The sequence below is a fragment of the Panthera leo genome, chromosome E2 (genome assembly GCF_018350215.1).
Source record: "Panthera leo isolate Ple1 chromosome E2, P.leo_Ple1_pat1.1, whole genome shotgun sequence".
NCBI classification, from domain to species: Eukaryota; Metazoa; Chordata; class Mammalia; order Carnivora; family Felidae; genus Panthera; species Panthera leo.
Window position 1 is genome coordinate 13,113,631 of NC_056693.1, and position 19,693 is coordinate 13,133,323.

General features: G+C 52.1%; 1 protein-coding gene across 7 annotated transcripts in view; it reads right to left on the reverse strand.

Annotated features, from left to right (window-relative positions):
* Positions 1-9,240: 9,240 nt before the first annotated feature.
* POU2F2 (POU class 2 homeobox 2) overlaps positions 9,241-19,693 on the reverse strand; it is a 57,621-nt gene continuing 47,168 nt past the window's right edge. For 3 of the 7 annotated variants that reach the window (XM_042918514.1, XM_042918516.1, XM_042918513.1), the window contains 10 exons: positions 15,851-15,956; positions 15,671-15,762; positions 13,910-14,071; positions 13,534-13,675; positions 13,295-13,443; positions 13,017-13,193; positions 11,681-11,747; positions 10,239-10,440; positions 10,025-10,098; positions 9,241-9,770 (listed from right to left, as the gene is read on the reverse strand). In XM_042918514.1, the coding sequence (XP_042774448.1) occupies positions 9,439-9,770; positions 10,025-10,098; positions 10,239-10,440; positions 11,681-11,747; positions 13,017-13,193; positions 13,295-13,443; positions 13,534-13,675; positions 13,910-14,071; positions 15,671-15,762; positions 15,851-15,956 (1,503 nt within the window). In that variant the 3' untranslated portion in view covers positions 9,241-9,438. The remainder of the gene's footprint in view (positions 9,771-10,024; positions 10,099-10,238; positions 10,441-11,680; positions 11,748-13,016; positions 13,194-13,294; positions 13,444-13,533; positions 13,676-13,909; positions 14,072-15,670; positions 15,763-15,850; positions 15,957-19,693) is intronic. The other 4 variants (XM_042918517.1, XM_042918515.1, XM_042918519.1 and 1 more) reach the window with 3 other exon arrangements.

A 19,693-nucleotide genomic window follows, 5' to 3' on the forward strand; every position in this document is an offset into this window, starting at 1 on the left:
ATGTGTTTCTGTCTGGCCCAGCTGTGTGGGGTGGGATTTGGGAGCCATGAGCCCAGGTTCTTGGGTCTGAGCTTTTATGGCTGTGTTCTCAGCACCTGGAACAGGGCCTGGCAAGTGGTAGGAGCTCAGTGGACATTTGCTGAGTGGAAAGAGGACGTGGAGTCCAAGGGTGTGGCTCAGGGAGCGGGGATATCACCCTGGTGCTCCAGGGGAAGAAGCGTAGCTGTCTTGCCACTAGAGGTCCCCACAGCCCCATAGAAAAGCCTGAAGCTGTTTCAGTTGGTGGCAGGAACATTGGGAAAGGTCTTCAGATTTCTTTTTGCCCCTTCTGCACCCCCATTCTTGGCCTGATGTGAGCCATCTCCCTCAAAGCCATCTGGTTGTCTCACTGGATCCCTGAGGGCAAACGCAGGTCCGAAAGGTATGATCTCCAGGGCAGAAGAAGGTGGCTCCTGGGACCAGACCCAGCTGTGGAGTTGGAGAACTCCGATTCTGGGGGTGGACAGCCTCATAAGGGGAGCTGCCTTGACACCTGCCTAGAATGGGATTCTGTTTTAGCTAGTAGACGTGGGGAGAGGGGTGGTTGGAGTGACTGGCTGGTATTTGAACGTCTAGTTTGCTTCCAGTACTTACATGTTTATCATAATTATACTCCTCTTGTGAGAGGAACATTTTGCAGGGAAGGAGTCTGAAGTCAGAAGCAGTGAGGTGATTTGCCCAAGGTCATCCAACCCACATAGGATAGAGCTTGAATTTAAGCCTAGTTTCATCTGGTTTTATCACCCTTCTGCTTTTCTCCACAGTCTAATGCCTTTTACTTAGGAGAGGGCGGTCGAGAAGGATGATGGTGACTGGTGGGAATGTCCAGTTGCTTTGCCTGAGCCGCAGCCCAAGAAAAATAAGCCCCGCCAAAGTCATTCCAGTCTTTGTGTTGGAGAAAATTCTTATTTGGGACCCTAATAAATGAGAGGTGAAGGGAAACCGTTCGTATGGAAACCAGGAAGAGGGAGGCCTGAGAGCTGTCCACTCAGACCCTGTTACTCTGAACACCCCCTCAACAGCCCCGTCGCCTCTGGGCACTGGGCTCAGAGACCTACACTGGTTTTGCCTTATGTTCAGGTGAAAATGAGGGATTGAGAGAGGGAAGACTTATCAAGACCACATAGGTGGTAGACCAGAGCTAGAAACCAAATCTCCTAACCAGTAATAGAGATTTTACTACATAAGCCTCATTTTATTGAGAAAAGTTCAGGGACCCCTGGGTGGCTCAGTCAGTTGAGCGTCCGGCTTCGGCTCAGGTCATGATCTCGTGGCTCCTGGGTTCGAGCCCCACGTCAGGCTGTGTGCTGACGGCTCAGAGCCTGCAGCCTGCTTCGGATTCTGTGTCTCCCTTTCTCTCTTTTCCTCCTCTGCTCACGCTCTGTCTCTCTCAAAAATAAACACTAAAAAGGAAAAATAAATAAAAGTTCAACCTGTTTGACAACCGGACAGCTCCTAATGAGAGCAATTACGTGTTAAGTAGTTGTTTCAGAGCGTGTTGCTCGTGGGCACCATCTTTGAGTGACCTCATACCCTGCAGAAAGGACGCAAGCCATCTTAGCCCAGCATGCTAGATCCCCTTTAATCCCCACGTAAAGGTTCATTCTCAAACTGCCTCCTCAAGAAGAGCTGCAACATCCTGAAAGTCATATTGAATAAGTGCTTAGAACAATTGGAGGATTATTCTTGCCAAACCAGATAAAGATAAGGTTAAATCAAAAGGGACAGGAAGGGGGTGGGGTGGGGGCGGACCCTGAGAGTGCTGGTTGACTCCAAGATTCAGCAGAGAAGAATGGCTCTGTGACTGTGGGATGATCACCCTTCCTCAATTGTGGTTCTTTTTCAGAGCTCCTAATGAAAACAAGACTCATTGTTCACCGTCACTCTGCTGAAACTTGATGGTCCTCAGTTGAACTGTCTTAAAAAGGGTGGCATGGGACGTCTGGGTGGCTCATTCGGTGAAGCTTCTGACTTTAGCTCGGGTCATGATCTCTCGATTTGTGGGTCCGAGCCCTGCGTTGAGCTCTGTGCTGACAGCTCAGAGCCCGGAGCCTGCTTTGGATTCTATGTCTCCCTCTCTCTCTGCCCCTCCCCTGCTCTTGCTCTCTCTCTCTCTCTCTCTGAAAAATAAATAAAAATTAAACAAAACGGTGGACTAATCAAGCCCTTGTTGGATGCTGGGTTTTGAGTTAGGCAAAGTTTCTTTTCTTGGTGGGGGGCACAAGTGAGCGAGGGGCAGAGAGGAGGGAGAGAGAGAAGCGGGGCTCACTCGGGGCTTGTGTTTTTACCTGAAGCGGGGCTCAAGCTCATCCAGTGTGGGACTCCCAACTCACCAACTGTAAGATCACGATCTAAGCCAAAGTCCGATGCTTAACGACTGAGGCGCCCTGGGCAGGCAAAAGTTCTTGAACTTTAATGTTTATTAGGCAATTCCCCTAGAGATTGATTTTTTTAATGTTTATATTTGAGAGAAAGAGGGAGACACAATCCGAAGCGGGCTCCAGGCTGTCAGCACAGAGCCCATGGGGCTCGAACTTGTGAACGATGAGATCATGACTCACGCTGAAGCCAGACGCTCAACCGACTGAGCCACCCAGGCCCCCCTCCCCTAGAGATTCAGATCCAGCAAACGGGTGGATGAGATCCAGGAATCTGCATTTTAAACACACCAATTCTGGGGTGCCTGGCTGGCTCAGTAGAGCATGTGACTTAAGTTTATTTATTCTGAGAGACAGAAAGCGCAGGGGGAGGGGCAGAGAGAGAATCCCAAGCAAGCTCTGTGCTGACAGAGCACAGAACTCCACGAACCGCATGATCACGACCTGAGCCGAAATCGAGCCGGACGCTTAACCAACTGAGCCACCCGGACACCCTGAGTGTGCAACTCTTGATCTCAGGGTTATAAGTTCAAGCACACATTGAGTGTAGAGATTACTTAAAAGTAAAATCTTTAAACGTAAATAAAAACACCAATTCTGATGCAGGCGGCTTGCTGATCACTCTAAAGATCCTGAATCGTCCGTTTTCAGTTGTATGTGGAAGGTTTGCCTATGCAGAAATGTCAAGGGAACAGAATGGTGGTCCTCTAGTGCCCGCTATGCTCCTGACAAGAGGCCCGAGTACGACTGTACAAGGGAGGGCATGTGGTGCCGTCGGGCACATTCACGGGGCTGCAAGTGGATGCAAGTTCAACTCTAAAGAGTGCTCTCAGGTGTGCTGTCTGTGCTCGTCACTGGATAGCCTGGGTGACAAGGAACTTAAGTCTGTATGGTTCTGACCGCACGACCCTACAGGAAGGGGCTGGACCAAATGACCTTCCTCTGTACCAACATCCCACTTCCCCATCCTTCCAGACTTACCTTGGGAACCGGGGAGGTGCTTTTTTATTCTTTCAGTCTTGCCCAAACGAGGCAGTGCTAATTAATACTTTTCGTCCAAGTGATCCAACCCCTCTTCAATTCTTCCTTTCTCCTGTCTCCCCCATCCCCTACAGTTGAGTTTGCAGAGTACCAGCATCCGTATGCCAAGCGTACATCAGAGGATGGAACAATGACAAGGTGACATGGTGCCAGTGAGAAAGCCCAGTTGTTGACACCGTTTCTGATTTTCAGTGGTGAGGTCGTGGGGATCAGCCCGTGGCCTGGCCTGTGAAGCCGTTGTTCTTGCCAATTGACGTAGTCAGGCTGGGCACAAAAATTTGAGTGAATGAGTTCATGTCACTCTGAAGAAGAGCGTGCCCTGGACCACCAGACAACTTCAAAGTCGACTGTTTTGAAAGGGTCTTGCTGGTCCTCTGGGGATGGAAGTGGGGGAGGACTCACCGGTTTCCTGACTTTCCCATAGTTCTCATCTATTGAAGACCGTGTGCTAGAGATCTGTCCTAAGCACTTATTACATCATCATCTCATTTAATTCCACAAACCCCACAGGTGAGAAGGACATCGAAGGTTATATATGAAAAGTCACAGATCTCTAAAATGGCAGAACCGAGAAACGAATCCAGACGTTTGAATTCATCCTAAATTCTGAGACTTAGGTCTTCTGATTCGTGAGAACCTGGCTTGGGCCCTCCTTCTGAAACATTTACTGTTTGGACAGAAGTAAAGCCCTCCCCTCCATAGCACACATGTACCCACCACCCTTCCCAGAACACAGAGGAGACCAAGGGAGAGCAGGCAGCGTTTCTCTCTGTACAGTTTTTACTTTTTTATTTTTTGATGTTGTTCAGATGAATGACACACTCAAGTTACAAAAATGGGGCCTTAAAAGAAGCACATTGTACAATGAACAAGCAGATTGGAGTTAAGAACACTGAAACGCTAACCCGCTACCACGAGAAGAGACAGGGTGGGGGGGACAGGATGGGGAGGGAGGGGCTACCAACACAGGGGTCAGACAGAACTGAAAGTGGGGCTAACTTGCTGAGAACGGATGAAAGGCAGGTCTCCTCCAGGGCCTACTCAATTTCCAGATGCCCTTCCTGGTCTCCCTTGCCCACTACTAGCCACCTCCGCCCCTCCCCATTCCAACCTGGTCATCTGAATGAGTAGGTGAGAGACACCCACCCCAGAAAGGGCTGAGCCACTCAGATCTTTACAAGGTGGGTGGTCATCTTGCCCTATTCCAGGCTTGGATTTGGGAGCTGGTGGTGGCAGCAGTGGGATAAGAAGCCACAAAGGAGCTAGCAGAGAGAGGAGTTGATCAAAGATCAGGCCCCTGCTTTTCCCCCAAAGACTCCTTGCCCCTTTCCCACCCCACCATGACCCAAAGGCCCTCTCTACAAGTGGAGAGAGGCCCCCAGTCACCCTGCAATTATGTAAATAAATAAATACTGAGCCCCTGGGCTTGGAGGACAGGCTGGGGGAGGGGCAGCAGGGATAGAGGAGAGGATGGGGAGGCAGTAGGGAGGGGTCACAGACATAGTAAATAGTTGTCTCCGTCCCAGCAACACTTCTCTCTAGATTTTGCTCTCCTTTTTGTGTTTGTTTAACAAGGAGCTAACATTTCAAGGACAAATACTTAAAAATATACATTATTTTTTCTTTTTTTTTTCGCCTTTGTCATCGTCATCTTGCTTTGGAGACTGCTGAGGTCAAAGTTCAAACCGCACGCAGGAACTGCGGCTTGGAGTTTTTGTGTATTTTTTTTAATTTTTATTTTTTAATTTTTTTCACTTTTTTTTCCAACGTATAAAAAGGTAGCGGAGTTGTCTGTGGGTTTTTTTTTTTTTTTAAATGGTTAAATCTTTGGTTTGTTTCTTTTTTCTCTTGGAGGCCTTTATCTCTCGCACTTGCCTTTCCCACTCAGAGGCCAGTGGGGGCCCGCGTGTCTCAATCTTGCTCAGTCTGTCTCACTCTCTCTCTCTCACTCAGTTCCCCCTACCCTGGGCTAAAGGGAGAGAGAGGCACCCTGGGATTCGGGTGGGCCAGGAAATTAGTCAGGTCAAGAGGTCAGTCGCCTACTTGGCTAATCCCTTACCCTGTCTTCCCAGGGCAAGGGGCTTGGAGACCCTCTCTTGGCCCTCCCAAGGGAGAAGATGTCTGGGAAACTCATACCCTTCCCCCACCCCCCACTCCTGATCTTAGCCTCAACTCATACAGGGTTTGGGTTCCCCATTTCCACCCACCCCCACTTATACCCCCAGTCCCTCCCTCCCATTTCCAGCCCCCACCCTCCCAGAAGAGAACAGAGAGAGGTGTTTTAGTTACTGGCATTTCTTTTTTTTCTTTTTTCTTTTTTTTTTTTTTTTGGCACAAAAGGCCCACCATTAGGGTAGACCCATTCTCTGTCCCTCCCTCAAGTAGGAGGTCAGGGCTGGGGAGAAGAGAAATTCAGAAGGCTCCCCCTTTCTCCAATCCACTCATCTTCCTCTCTTTCTAGCCCAGGCCCCTGGCCCCCCACCTCAGACATCTCACCTAGCCCAGAGCCTGGTTTGGGGTCTCCCTCCCCATCCTCCACATAAAGTCCCCCAGCCCCCCAACTCTCTCGCTCACACACAGACACACGGACACAGGCTCTGTACAGACCACAAAATAAAAACGATGAGATAGTTTTGTTTCCCGGAGTCGAGACAGGGGGTACTGGAGTGGAAGGGGCAGAGCGGGGTGGGGGGCATGAATTCCCCCATTACCTTCCCAACCCTGGCTCTCTCCAGCCCCCCAGCCCCTTGCCCTGGCTGGCCCCCAGCCAACGATATTTGGTTTCCTTTTTTTAACATTAAAGTTCTATGAGGTATTTGGTGCCTTATCTCGAGTCCTCGGGGGAGGGGGGCCCAGGGGGGAGACCTGGGGCACACTTGCCCCTCCCTCCCTCCCACCCCCTTCCCAATATTTGGTTTCACAGCTGTAGTTAAAGCTTGGGATTTGGTTATTTTTCCCCTCCCAGGAATTTTCTTTTTTTCTTGTTTTTCTTTTCCCAGTATTGGGGGTTGGATGGGGAGGGTCCCCACCACCCCCGGCTGCACAGGGGTCCCTCCACCAGTGTCAGGGCATCGGCCCCATCCCTGCCCCCTGCTTCCTCCTCTCCTCTCTGCCCCACTCCCCCCACATCAGGGTGGGGGAGAGGTCCCAGGTGGCAGGACTTGATGGGGAGGAAGCAGGATGAAGTGGGTGGTGGTGAGTCCTGGATTTTCTTTCCTTTTTTTTTTTTCTTTTTCTTTTTTTTTTTTTTTTTTGGTTTTTTTTTTTTTTGTGTGTTTTTTGTTTTTGTTTTTGTTTTTTTGGTCTAGAATCATAGTTTTTGTCTGAGTCATCTCCACCATGCCTTCCATGCTGCCTGTCTTCTCGGAGGGGTTTTTGGTCGTAATTCCTTTCACTTTGCTCTGCTCAAATGTCCTTCCTATCTGTTCAGGAGCCCTTGGCCCCCCTCTCCACCCTTGGGCTGGGGCCCAGGCCCTCTCGCCAGTCCCTTCTCTTCAGGAAATAAAAATGGACACACTCAGAGGTAGGGTAAGGGCAGGGAGTCGGTTCAGCGGAGAAGCTTACATTCCGGCGAGAACGGGTCGATGGCACGCCAGCCCCGGCGGTGCCAGGGCAGGAGGGGCGGCCACTCCGCCGCTGCCCAGACAAGGCACCCCGAGACCCCCGAAACAGCCGGGTCTCTGCCGTCGCCGTGGCCCAGCCCAACAGTTTCATCTCCCGGGTGGGAGAAGGGAGACAAGAAAGAAAGGGAGAACGCTGAGGCCTCGGGGCCCAGGGCGGCGTCCGCCTCTCCTCCGAGTGGCCAGCGGCACCCTCTGGCTCCCGTGTGCGCTGCCCGGCGGGGGCCAGGCCTCTGATTTCCATGGCTCGCGTCCTTCACAGCAACACTTTGGTTTGAGGAGAGACACAGCAAGGTGGGGATTGAGAGGGGTGAGAGGGAAGCGAAGGAAGAGGGAGAGAGGGAAGCAGAGAGAGAACAGACTGAAGAGAACAGAAAAAGAAATCAAAGGAGGAATCAAACCACCCGAAAGTTTGTTCGTTTTCCTTCGTCCATTCTTTTTGCTTTCTCATTCCTTTCTTCCTGTTTTTTTTTTTTTTTTAAAGCTTTTTCAGTTGATTGGGGGGCAGGGAGCTTGGGGCTCTTCACCCCTGTCCCTGACCGCCCTCTCTCAGCCCTGCCCACCCGCTTCCATCCGCCCTGGCTGAGGGACAGGCCCTGCCCCAGCCTCCCCCTCCGGCTTTCCCGAAGACGACGTCCATGAGGTATTTGTGAAGAGAAAGAAGCGGCTGTCCTTCCATCCGCCTTGGGGACCAAGGGCCTGGACCACTGGCGCAGGGACTTGGTTCCACCTCGCGGCTCCTTCTTATTCTTGAAGAGTCCTCGTCTTCTTTCCCTTAAATATATATATATCTATAAATTCTTTTTTTTTCTAGTTTTAATTTATTGTTTGTTTGGTTTTTTTTGTTTTTTGTTTTTTTTTGGTTCAAAACTTTGTCGGCCTCCACAATAGCAGGAGGGCAAAAGTGGCTCCCAGCGATGTCTCTCCTCTGTCCGTCGAGATGTGTCCAGGGCTGGGCAAACAGGGGTCCAGCCAACACTCGAGGGAAGTCTTGTGGGAGTGGTGGCCACCACAGCGCCCTCTCGGATGGGGACCACAGATCATGGCACTGTCCCCGCCACATGGACCCTGATGGGGATGCCACCTCGAGGAACCCCACCACTGGGGTGCGTGCGTGTATATATGTGTGGGGGGGGGGAAGGAAGAGGCATCTGCCAGTATCAGAGGGGCACAGGGTGGGAAGAGCGAGGTGAGTTCTCTTTTTGGTTTCTGGTCAATGTCAAAGAACGTGAAGGATCCCACGGATAGGCACTGGAATATGAATTTTTTTTTTTTTTCAGGGAAACTGACAGACGAGGATGGAAAAAAAGACAACTTGAATGCCCTCACCTCATCCCCTCTTGCCTGAAGCTTCCACCTTCCCCTGGGCTGGGGAGGAGGGTAGATTCCAGAGCAGAGGAGGGTGACAGAGTTGAGGGGGGACATGTGAGAGCTAGAACTTCGCAAAACAGCCTAGCCCACCCTTCAAAGGGAAAAGGGGGGAGGTACAAGGGCTGAAAAGTCATCCCAGGCCTGCCCCTGAACTCTCCCCTGGCTGGGGGAGGGGAGGAGGTTAAAGCGAGACCCCCTGCCCAGGTGGGGAGAGTTGGGGGTTGAGGGAAAGGGGGGACACATGGTAGGGACACATTCTGTTGAGCGCAACGCTAAAAATTCTGTACATCCTTTGGATGAAGCTACTGAATATTTGGTGTAAGGTTGTTCAGGCCCTTTCTCTTTCACCTTCTGGAAAAGAACATTTGGCGGGTGGTTCTGGGCCCACCCCATCGGCCCCAGGCTGTGCCCCGTCTTCACTGGCCCAGGGCTGGGGGCTGGGGCTGGAGGCTGGCACATTCTCTTTTGCCTTCTCTGGCCCCCACTGGGGGAGGCAACGTTGGGGGTTGGCCCCACAGCCAGAGGCTCGGCGCGAGGTCCTCCCTGCAGAGGCTTCTCTGCCCCCGGCTGGGGTTCGTATTTGGTGTCGTAGCGGTGAGGGTGAGCACACTGAGGTCTGGCTCGCAACTGGTTTTTGGTTTGGTTTTGTTGGGGGATTTTTGGTTTTGGTTTTTGTTTTTCACCTCTGGTTCCTTTGGGGCAGCTGGTTTCTGTTGTGATTATTTTTGGTTTCTTTTTTGTTGGTTGGTTTCTTTCATTTTCTTTCCTTCTTTCTTTTTGTGTGTGTGTTTTGTTTGGGTTTTTTTGTTTGTTTGGTTTTTTTTTTTGGTTAGTTGGGGTTTTTTGTTTTTGTTTTTGGTCTTTCCTCCCTTGTCACTCCTGTCCAAGGACCCTCCGCCCCACCACTGCTGGCCTCCTCGCCCTCTTCCCAGGCGGGGGACTGAGGTGGGTGGGGGTCAGAGGAGTAGGAGGGGAGGCAAGGTGGGCCCTCACTCGGGCTTGGACCCTGCCTCGGGGCCCCCGGGGCCTCCAGGGGTCTGTGCTGCCGCCTCACTGCAAGTGGAGGAGGAGGACGAGGACGAGGAGGAGGACGAGGAGAGGCCTGGAGACTTGCTGGAGATGGAGGCTGCCACGGCCGCAGCCGCTGCCGAGACCAGGCCCACGCCAGGCGGGGCGCTGAGCAGGGGCAGCCCAGCGTGGTTCAAGAAGAGCGGCGAGGTCACCAGGCCGGGGCTCCCCGGGGCCGCGCCGGCCGCCCCCAGCACCAGGTTCCCGCTGCCGTCAAGGCTGGTAAGGGGCAGGGTTCCACCAGAGGCCAGGGCTGGTGGGGAGAGAGAGAAGCTGGGCTGGGGGCGCCTTCTGGCATCCTGCCCGCAGCGTCCCCTGTCTTCCCATCTGCCCCACTGATCCCCATCAGCACCCCTCACACCTTCCCCAAAGGTGAGATGGGTATGAAGAGGCGAGCGATGCAGTGAGCAGGGGCAGGATGGCATGGCTGGAGCAGCAATGGGGGGGGGCTCGAGGCCCCAGGGGGCCAGGCTGGAGGCGATGGGAGTGACATGAGGCAGCACGCACCTTGGATAGTGGCCAAAGGGTTGTTGCTCATGAGGGCTGGACTCAGCCCGGAGCTCAACCCCACCATTGTGCTTCTGCAAGAGGCAAAGCAGAGGCGTTAGCAGGGGCAGGGACCCGCCGGCGGCAGAACTGGGGCGCGGCTCCCACCCGGGAAGCAGCGGCGGCGACCCTGCTTCTCTCCCCACAGCCTCCCTAACTGCAGCCGTCCACTTACCCCGTGCTGGGGTTCAGGCCCGACAAGCCGATAGCCGAGTGGCTGCCTTGAGGGCTGGGATTTGTGCTGTTGGTGGTGGCCGGGGGTGGGGGAGTGACAGAGGGGATGGAATTGAGGGGGGGCGCGGCCCCGCCCCCGCCCCCACCCCCTCCGGCTGTCCGGCTGGGGTGGAGCGTCCCCACAGCTGAGGATAAGGTAGTAACTGCCAGAGAGAGACAGAGAGATGGAGACTTGAGCTTCCACTCGTCCTCCTCAGAGGACCCCGCCCGGGTCGACTCCGGCTCGTCTTGCGGCCCAGCTCGTATCTCCTCCGGAGGAACAGACAGGCCTCCCGCCCTCTCTGCCCACAGCCCCGGTGACAGCAACCGCTAATCGCAGTGTGAGCAGCCGCCATGCACTGAGCCGAGCCCTGTGCCCAGTGCGCTCACACGGTGCGAACCCCGCCCCGAACCTCAGCGCCGGCTCCCCCTCTCCCGCGGACCGAACCTGGCGCCCTGAAGACCACGCCCTGTGGCTCCCTCTGGGGGCCAGGCAGGGGGTTGCGGCTGTGCGCGCCGAGGAGGACGGGGCTCGGAGCCCAGACTCAGGCCAGACAGCCAAGGCAGCAATTTCCTGACCGTTAGGCCCCACCTGTACCCTTGGACGAGTGCCTTTACCTCTCTGGTCTTCAGTTCCCTAATGTGGAAAATGGGCATAATAATAGAAGCTGCTTCATTAAAAGGGTGTGAAGATAAAGTGAGTTAATATTTTTTCTAAAGAGTTTAGATAGTGCCAGGCACACCCTTACTACTTTATAAACTTCCACTTATGATTTCTTAACGTGAGAAAAATCAATATGGCGTTTGTTTGTTTGTTTGTTTGTTTATCCCTTTTTTACTTTATTTATTTCAGTAATCTCTACACCCAATGCGGGGCTCGATCTCACGACCCCAAGATCAAGAGCTACTCTACTGCCTGAGCCAGCCAGGCTCCTGTTACACATGCCCTGCCCCAGGAAGGCAGCAAGGGGGGCTTTATGCACAAGTAGCCGTATGTATATGTATGTGTGTATTACACACACCCAAATCCATATACATACTCTTATATGTACATATTCACGTATATAGCTTTGTAGGTATTATACATTCACAATAATTTTATAAAAAACTGAGGCTCAGAGAGGTAAAGTCACTTCTGGAGTTCACAGAGTTTAAAATGTCAGGAACAGAACCCAAGTTCAACTTCTAGCAACCCCAAGCTTTTCTCATATGAAATCCCGGAGCAGATGAAAGCTGAACTGCTCCCGCAAGGAGGGGTAAGGTCACTCTCTCCCCTCTGTGCCCCCTGCCTCCCTCATCCCCAAGCTCAGCCTTGAGGCCCACAGGCACCCTAGGCCACTAGAAAAACCGGTGCCTGCACTGTGTGCTCCCAATGCCCCCTCACGGGCTTCTGCCCTCCCTGACCTGTTGTGCTCAGACTGCTGGAAGCTTGGGACAATGGCAAGGTCCCGGCGCCCCCTTGGGGTGTGACCTGGGGAGAGAGGAAAGAAGGCATGGTTAGGCCACTTTCCCAGCAGCCCCCATGATACTCTCTGACGGTAAGACCCCCGTTCATCTGCCCCCAGGCTGGGGAGTGAAGGGGCTTTGGGCACAATGCTATGCTTGTATTATGCCAAGTTCATTCCATCATATCTATCTTAGCATCTACCTAAGTGATCCTGAGCCACAGGGAGGAAATAATCCTCAACTGAGAGTGTTTCCCCACCTCTCTTCTGACACCAACCAGTTGCAGGTCTGAAGTGCACGCATGCACGTGTATGTGTGTGTGTGTGGGGGGGGGGGGGTTATGATGACCAGGGGTGTCTCTGCATCAGAGTGTTGGGATGTCACATTGCCTTGATTTTCTGGAACCACCCAGCAGCCTCCTTCTTGGCCTCCGTGCCTCCAGTCTCATGCTTCCATCAGCTCTAGAAACCTCACTCTTAATGTGACCCTCTCCCTCCTCAGCTCAAAACTCTTCCTCAGCTCCTCACCGCCTATGGTTCAAGTTCGAGCTCCTCAGCATGTTACCTGGATGTCTGGCCCCTGACTATCCCCTACCCCTACTCATATACATTCCCACTCCAACCACATTAAATTGCACTGGAGTTCTTCAGATTGGGCTCAGCACACCCAGGCTTCCAGGCCTTTTTGCCCAGCAGCCCCTTGCCTGGGCTTCACGTGGCTGGCTACCTCTCCCTTGTCCTTTATAACTCAGCTCGGATGGTCCCTTCTTCCTCCATACCAGGGAGGGGTGGGACGCTCCTCTGGGCCCCTTGTTCCTCGCTGTAGTGTCACAGCCCTTTCCACACTAGATGCAATGAAAGGGTGTCCCAGTGTGTCTGATCCCGAGTGGGTCTGCGTGCTGCGGTGGGCCTGAGTGTATACTCAGTATGTAATGCTGTCCCTGCCTGCCTCTGTGTGGTTGTGAACCTATGTGTGGGAGTACCTCCATCCCCTACCTGGGATCCATCCCTGTGAGGCCCCGCCCTGTGATAACTGTTTTTGGCTATGTCGGTGTGTGTCTGTGGGTGCCTGCATCTCTCACATAAGACCGCAGTTCCTTGGAAACTGTGTCCCTGTGTGACTATGCTTTATCCATGTGACAGACGGTCCCCAAGGGTGAGTCTCCCTGCCTCCGTGCTAGGCACTGTGGACAACCAAGTAGGCCTGGCTTCATAGAAGCGCCTGCCTAGGGGCGGGGGTCTCCCAGAGCCTGCCAGAGCTTTATGCCCCCACCCCCCAGAAGCGTTCTGGGTACCAGATGGGGGCTGTAGCTGGCCGGCTTCCCCGGGCTGGGCAACATGGGGGCTGCGCTGCAGGGGTTGATGCGTTTTTCCTTCTGGCGCCGGTTGCAGAACCAGACGCGGATCACCTCCTTCTCCATGTGCAGCTGCTCCGCGATCAGCAGGATCTCCTCTGAGGTAGGCTTCTGGTTCTGCGGGCAGAAGGGCTCCGTTAACCGCAGGTCCGACCCCCTCCCTCCTCGGCCCCCATCCCCGCCGGCCGTCAGGGCCGCCCTGGAGGCCGGGGTCTCACCGCTAGAAAACTCTTCTCTAAGGCGAAGCGGACGTTTGTCTCAATGCTGGTCCTCTTCTTGCGTCTCCGGCCGGGGAGCCCGTCGAAACCCAGGCTGGGGCTGCTCAGCTGGTTGGGACTGGGCAGACTTGAGTCCACAGACATAGTCTCTGTGCCCGGGAGGAGACGGGGAGCATGAGAGGGCGCCTCCTGCGCCCACAGCCGGCCGCCCGCTCTGGGAGCCCCAGCTCAATCCCAACCTGCGTCATTGAGCCACTTCTCCAGGAGGGGCTTGAGTTTGCACATGTTCTTGAAGCTCAGGTTGAGGGCCTCGAAACGGGAGATGGTCGTCTGGCTAAAGTCGTTGCCGTAGAGCTTGCCCATGGCCAGGCCCACGTCACCCTGGCCCAGTGGGGCGGGAATGGGAAGGTGGTCAGGGCCAGACCTCTGGGCCACACCCTGGCCCCGCCCACCAGCCGACTTCGGCCTCTCGTCCCGCCCACCACCTGGCCACGCCCCCCGGCCCAGGAGTTGGGTAGCGGGTGCCCAAGAGAGGCGTGGCCCGTGCCTCACCCACCACCTGGCCAGGCCCGGTCACCCTCTGCCCATAGCCCGTCCTGCCCGGTGGCCCCAGACCTGCGTGAAGCCCAGCTTGATGCGGCGCTGCTTGAAGGTGCGGGCGAACTGCTCCAGCTCCTCCAGGTCACTGGGCTCCTCGGGGTGGGATGGTGGCTCCAAGCATTTGGGGGGCTGCGGGTGCGAGAGGTGCGGGTCGGGCAGCGTGGGGCGGGTCACGGCCTGGTGGGGTCGGCAGGAGGGTGGGATGCAGGGCCGAGGACCGGGATGGGGCTCAGCAACGGCTGCGTGGTTCCCCCTCCCTCCCTCCCTCCCTCCCTCCCTGCCGTCCAGCCTCTTCCTGCTCACTCTCCTCTACCTGTCCCCAGGAGGCTGATCCACACTCATTGTCAGTCCCCAGCAAAGAGACACTCTGCTTCTCCACTAGGGTCCTCTCACTGCCTGGAACTCTCTACACATCCCCCCACCCCCAGCCTGCAAACTCCCAGAAAGGAGCAGCCAGCTCCTTTAATAATAATCCTTCATGATTCTTTACGGATTTCAACGCTCCCTCCTACCCATTTGTTTTTTAACACCCCTTTCAAAAACTATGAACTATTTCAGGGCTTTTTCCCCCCGGGGTGGGGGGGATGTGGGCCATGGTTTTATCCTTCTGTCAGGCAGGGAATCAAGCACTGTGCTACCGAATTCCAGGGTAACTCAGGCAAGTTTCTTAAAATCTCCCTGGGCCTCCGTTTTCCCCTCTGCAGGATGGAAATAATCGTGGCTGCTCTACTGAACCCATGGGGTTATTGGGAGAATCCGGTTCAAGGTTGCAAATTAAGTGAAAGTATTTTTATTTTTACTTTTTTAAAGTGAAAGTATTTTTTAAAGTAGATGAGGAGGGTTACTGGGGGATTTACAAAGAAGCAACCGCTCTCTCTCTCTCTGGAATGCTTCACTTCCCTAAAAATAAAAGATCTGAAACAGGTGGTGAGTGCAGCCACATTGGTGACAAAAATCCTTGATCCATTACCGGAATGCTGGGGCCAGATGTGTTTTGGAATTCAGAAATTTTGCAGATTTTAGAAAGCCTACATGGGCACATATCAGAAATAAGGTGACCCCCCCCCCCATCAGGGTCAAGGCATCACCCCATAATTGAACACATTAACAGCCCCCAGCAAAGCAGGACTATCACGCAGGAGGGAGGAAGGAAAGCCATACTCCTTGCCCCAGGTCTAGAGGGGTTTTGCAGCCAAATGACTTCTGGTCTCACATTATAAAAACAGCTTGGTTTTCCAAGCATTTTGGATTTCATAATTGCAGCTCAGCCCTGTATTAGTCCCCACATTTGGGGGGCTTTCTGAAATTGTTCATATTTTTTGAAAGGACTGTTAAAAAAATGGGTAGGAGGGAGTGTTGAAATCCGTAAAGAATCATGAAGGATTATTATTAAAGTCTAGAAGCCAGTCAGCAAACTGAAAGGCTAGGCCACAGCCTATAGGTTTTTTGTGTACTTAGGCACGTGTGCATTTTGGGACAGCAGGGGTCAGATCAAAATCATTCATCAGGTTTCTCAAAGGAGTCCATGTGTCTGAAAGGGCTAAGAGCCACTGGCCTGGCTGACTCCCCTCATTCTGTGGAGGAAGAGGCTGACCCAGACAGGGAGAGCAGCTTGACTGAGGTCCCATAGCAAATCAGTGGCACAGCAGGGCTGGACCCCAGATCTCCTGACTCCTGTCCTGGCCCTGATAGTTGTGGGGAGGGTCAAAGGGAGAGGAGGCCCTCTCCTTCCCACCCCTGCTCACCCAGCCTGGCACACTCGGGGGACATTCTCACCTGCGTGGGCAGCCCGGCCCGGGGCTGGGAGGTCAGAAGAGCTCCCTGGGTTTGCTGAGGTAGCTGGAAGAGATTTGGCGTCGGTAGCAGGCCTGGAGAGACAAGGGGAATGCACGGGGTGAGGGGGGAGGGAGAGTTTTGTGGAAACATCGTCAGGGACCCATCCTGGTGGGACCTTACCTGGCTGACTCTGCTGGGCCTGCGGCAGCAGGAACTGAGCGGGTGGCTGGAGGTGGTGACCCGGCACAAGCACCAGCTGCTGAAGCTGGAGGAGCTGCTGTATGTCCTGGCAGGGAGGGGGGTGGACAGAAAGGCAGCCTGAGTCCTGGCCCGGCTCCATCTGCATTGCCTGCCCTGGCTCCGGGCAGCGGGCAGCGGGCAGGGAGGGATAGAACCTGGTCTCTGAATGGCGCCCCTGAGCCAAGGGCACCCAGGAGGCTTCCCCCAACCCCGTGGCTATCAGAACATCCTATCTGGGCTGTCCCAGGAGGGCTCGCTCTTTATTTACCTTTTCTTTCTTAAAGAAATATTTGCCTTGTCTTACATTCCCACAGAACAAATAGCATCGTTTAAAAATGTAAATCAGACCAACTCTTCCCTCCTTTTAAAACACTCAAGGCAAATGATAATCATGTCTGGAATTACCTTTAAAATACTCCAGCAAATAGTGAGTGAGGAAATTGGTTCAACCACTTTGGAAGACTCTTTGGTAATGTTATGGTTTGAATTGTGTCCTCCCCTCAAAAGATAGGTAGGAATCCTAACCCCCAGAACCCTGGAGGGGTTCACATATATGTGAACCACATATATTTGTGCTCCATGTATATTTGTCAGATAAACCAACACTGATGCTTCATAATTTACTCAACAACTTTCATGTGTAGTTGAAAATTATGTTACTTAGAGTGACATTATTTTGCCTTTGGGGAAACAGAGGGATGACTCATGCCCCTCAATTCCTCCCAGTGCTATTATTATTCCAAAGACCAATTTAATGTCCTAGGAAGTAAACAAGCTGAGGAAAAGATCAAGATGATCAAGGTAGAACTAAGTCTTCAGGATGGGTCCTAATCCGATATGACAGGTATCTATAGGGTAAGGGGGAGTTTGGACACAGAGACAAACATGCACAGAGGGCAGGCACTGTGAAGAGACCCAGAGAGAAGATTGGCCAACCTGCCAACACACTAGCTTGGGACTTGGAGCTTCTAGAACTGTGGAATAATGTCTACGGTTTGTTGTTGTTGTTGTTGTTTTTAAATAGGCTTCACGCCCAGTGTGGAGCCCAATGAGGGGCTTGGACTCACAACCCTGAGATCAAGATCTGAGCTGAGATCAAGAGTCCTATGCTTAACCCACGGAGCCACCCAGGCGCCCCTAAATTTCTGTTAAGACAGCCAGTTTGTAGTCATTTGTTAGGACGGCCCTAGCAGACAAATACTGGCACTGTTTATGAAAGCCGAGCCTATGCCTGCCTCATGACCCAGTGGTGCCACGCCAGGGTATAAGCCCCCATAAGTGCATATGTGTGCTCACCAGAAGACATGTATCAGAATGTTCACGGCAGAACCATCTGTAATAGCCAAAACCTGAAGAAAGCCCAAGTACCCATCAAGAATCGAATAGGTTGGGGCGCCTGGGTGGCTCAGTTGGTTAAATGTCTGGCTTCAGCTCAGGTCATGATCTCACTGCTCATGGGTTCGAGCCCCGCGTCGGGCTCTGTGCTGACAGCCCAGAGCCTGGAGCCTGCTTCAGATTCTGTGTCTCCCTCTCTCTCTGCCCCTCCCCTGCTCATGCTCTGTCTCTCTCTGTCTCTCAAAAAATAAATAAACGTTAAAAAAAATTGAATAGGTAAGTAAACTGATTCACTGGAACAACAACGAGAAGGGGCAGTCTACAATCTATAAGAACACACAGCACTATAAACTTCCCAAACATGATACGTGGAAGAAGTTAGACATGATAGAGAACATCCTGTATGGTCCCATTTGCATGATAGAAGTTTGGGAGGTGGAGGCTAGAAGGCATCCCAGGGGCTCCTGGGGAGCTGGCCATATACAGTTCTCAATCTGGGTGCGAGTTACGTGGGTGTGCTCAGTTTGTGAGTGTCAGTGATCTGTGCACTTTTAGTATTTGTTATACTTCAATGAAAAAATTTCAAAACCTTTTTATGCTTATTTATTTATTTTGAGAGCGAGAGAGCGAGCGAGCAAGGGAAGGGCAGAGAGAAAGGGAGAGAGAGAATCCCAAGCAGCTTCCACACTGTCAGCATGGAGCCCAGTGTGGGGCTTGAACTCACAAATTGTGACATCGTGACCTGAGCCGAAACCAAGAGTTGGACACTTAACCAACTGAGCCACCCAGGTGCCCCCTTTTTTTAAGGGAAAGAGGGAGAGAAAAAAAAATCCAGCATCTCCACCAAGAAAGTGAGGAGATAGATGAAACAGGATTGGCAAAATGTTGATATCTATTGAGCTGGGTGAAGGTACATGCAGTTCCTTATATCATACTCTGTACTTTTAGGTTTGAACATTTCCAAAAGAAAAAGCAAGACCCCCTTACACACACATACACAACACTCCAATGGCTTCTTGCAGCCAGAACAATACAATAAAAACTATTCATCTGATCTCTATGGTCCTTAATACTGAAACCTGTCCTAGTCTTCCTACCTCAGGACCTTTGCATGTGCAAAGGCTCCCTCTGCCAGGCAGTTCTAGTTCTTATATTCCTGGACCCTTCTTGTCACTCAGGTCCTCATGTAAAATCACCTCTTCAGAGATATCCTCCTTGATCATCTAATCTAAACCAGCCACCACCATACCTCCTGTTACCTCCATTTCACCTCCTTTATAAGACTTATCACTATCTCAAGGTACCTCTTTTTCTGTTTACGCTTTCACAGTGCATCTCCCTCACTGGTAAGTCAGCTCCACGAGAGTGTGATCTTGGTGGTTTTGGTCATCATTATAATCTCAGCATCTAGAATAGCATCTGGCACCCAGTAAGTACTCCACATATATTTGTCGAATGAACCAACACTGATGCTTCATAATTTACTCAACAACTTTTATGCGCAGTTGAAAATTATGTGACTTAGAGTGACATTATTTTGCCTTAGGGGAAACAGAGAGATGACTCATGCCCCTCAATTCCTCCCAGTGCTATTATTATTCCAAAGACCAATTTAATGTCCTAGGAAGTAAACAAGCTGAGGAAAGACATAAGTAACTTGACACAAATGGGTTCATTTCTTCAACATATAAAGAGTGATTACAAATCAATAAGAAAATAACTAACAATCCAATAGTAATCTGGGCAACAGGTCTGGTGATTGCCCAGCAAAGGAAATACAAAATACATTCAATACAAACGAATGAAAAAATATTCAGATTCATTCACAAGAAGAGAAATATGGCTACAACTGCACTGAGATACTTTTTTTTCTTTCTCCTATTGGATCAACAAAGAGAACAGCAGTGCATAACATGCTGTGTCGGGGTGTATGAGGAAGCAAACACTCTTAGGTGTCACTGGTGAGAAGATAATTTGGCAACATCTGTCAGAATTACAAAGGCATAGGGGCGCCTGGGTGGCTCAGTCGGTTGAGCGCCGACTTCAGCTCAGGTCACGATCTCGCGGTCCGTGAGTTCGAGCCCCGCATCGGGCCCCTGTGCTGACAGCTCAGAGCCCGGAGCCTGTTTCAATTCTGTGTCTCCCTCTCTCTGACCCTCCCCCATTCATGCTCTGTCTCTCTCTGTCTCAAAAATAAATAAACGTTAAAAAAAAATTAAAAAAAAAAAAGAATTACAAAGGCATATACCCTTTGACCCATTCCACTTCTAGGAATTCATCTTAGAGATACATTCACACTTGTGCAAAGTAATCTGTCTAGAAGGATATTCCTAGCAGCCTGCAGTGTTTTAGCAAAAGAGTGGAAACAAGCTGAATGCACAGCAGTGGGGAATAGGTAAATGAATTAGGGTGGATCTTTATGGTGCAATACTATGCATTCATGAAAAA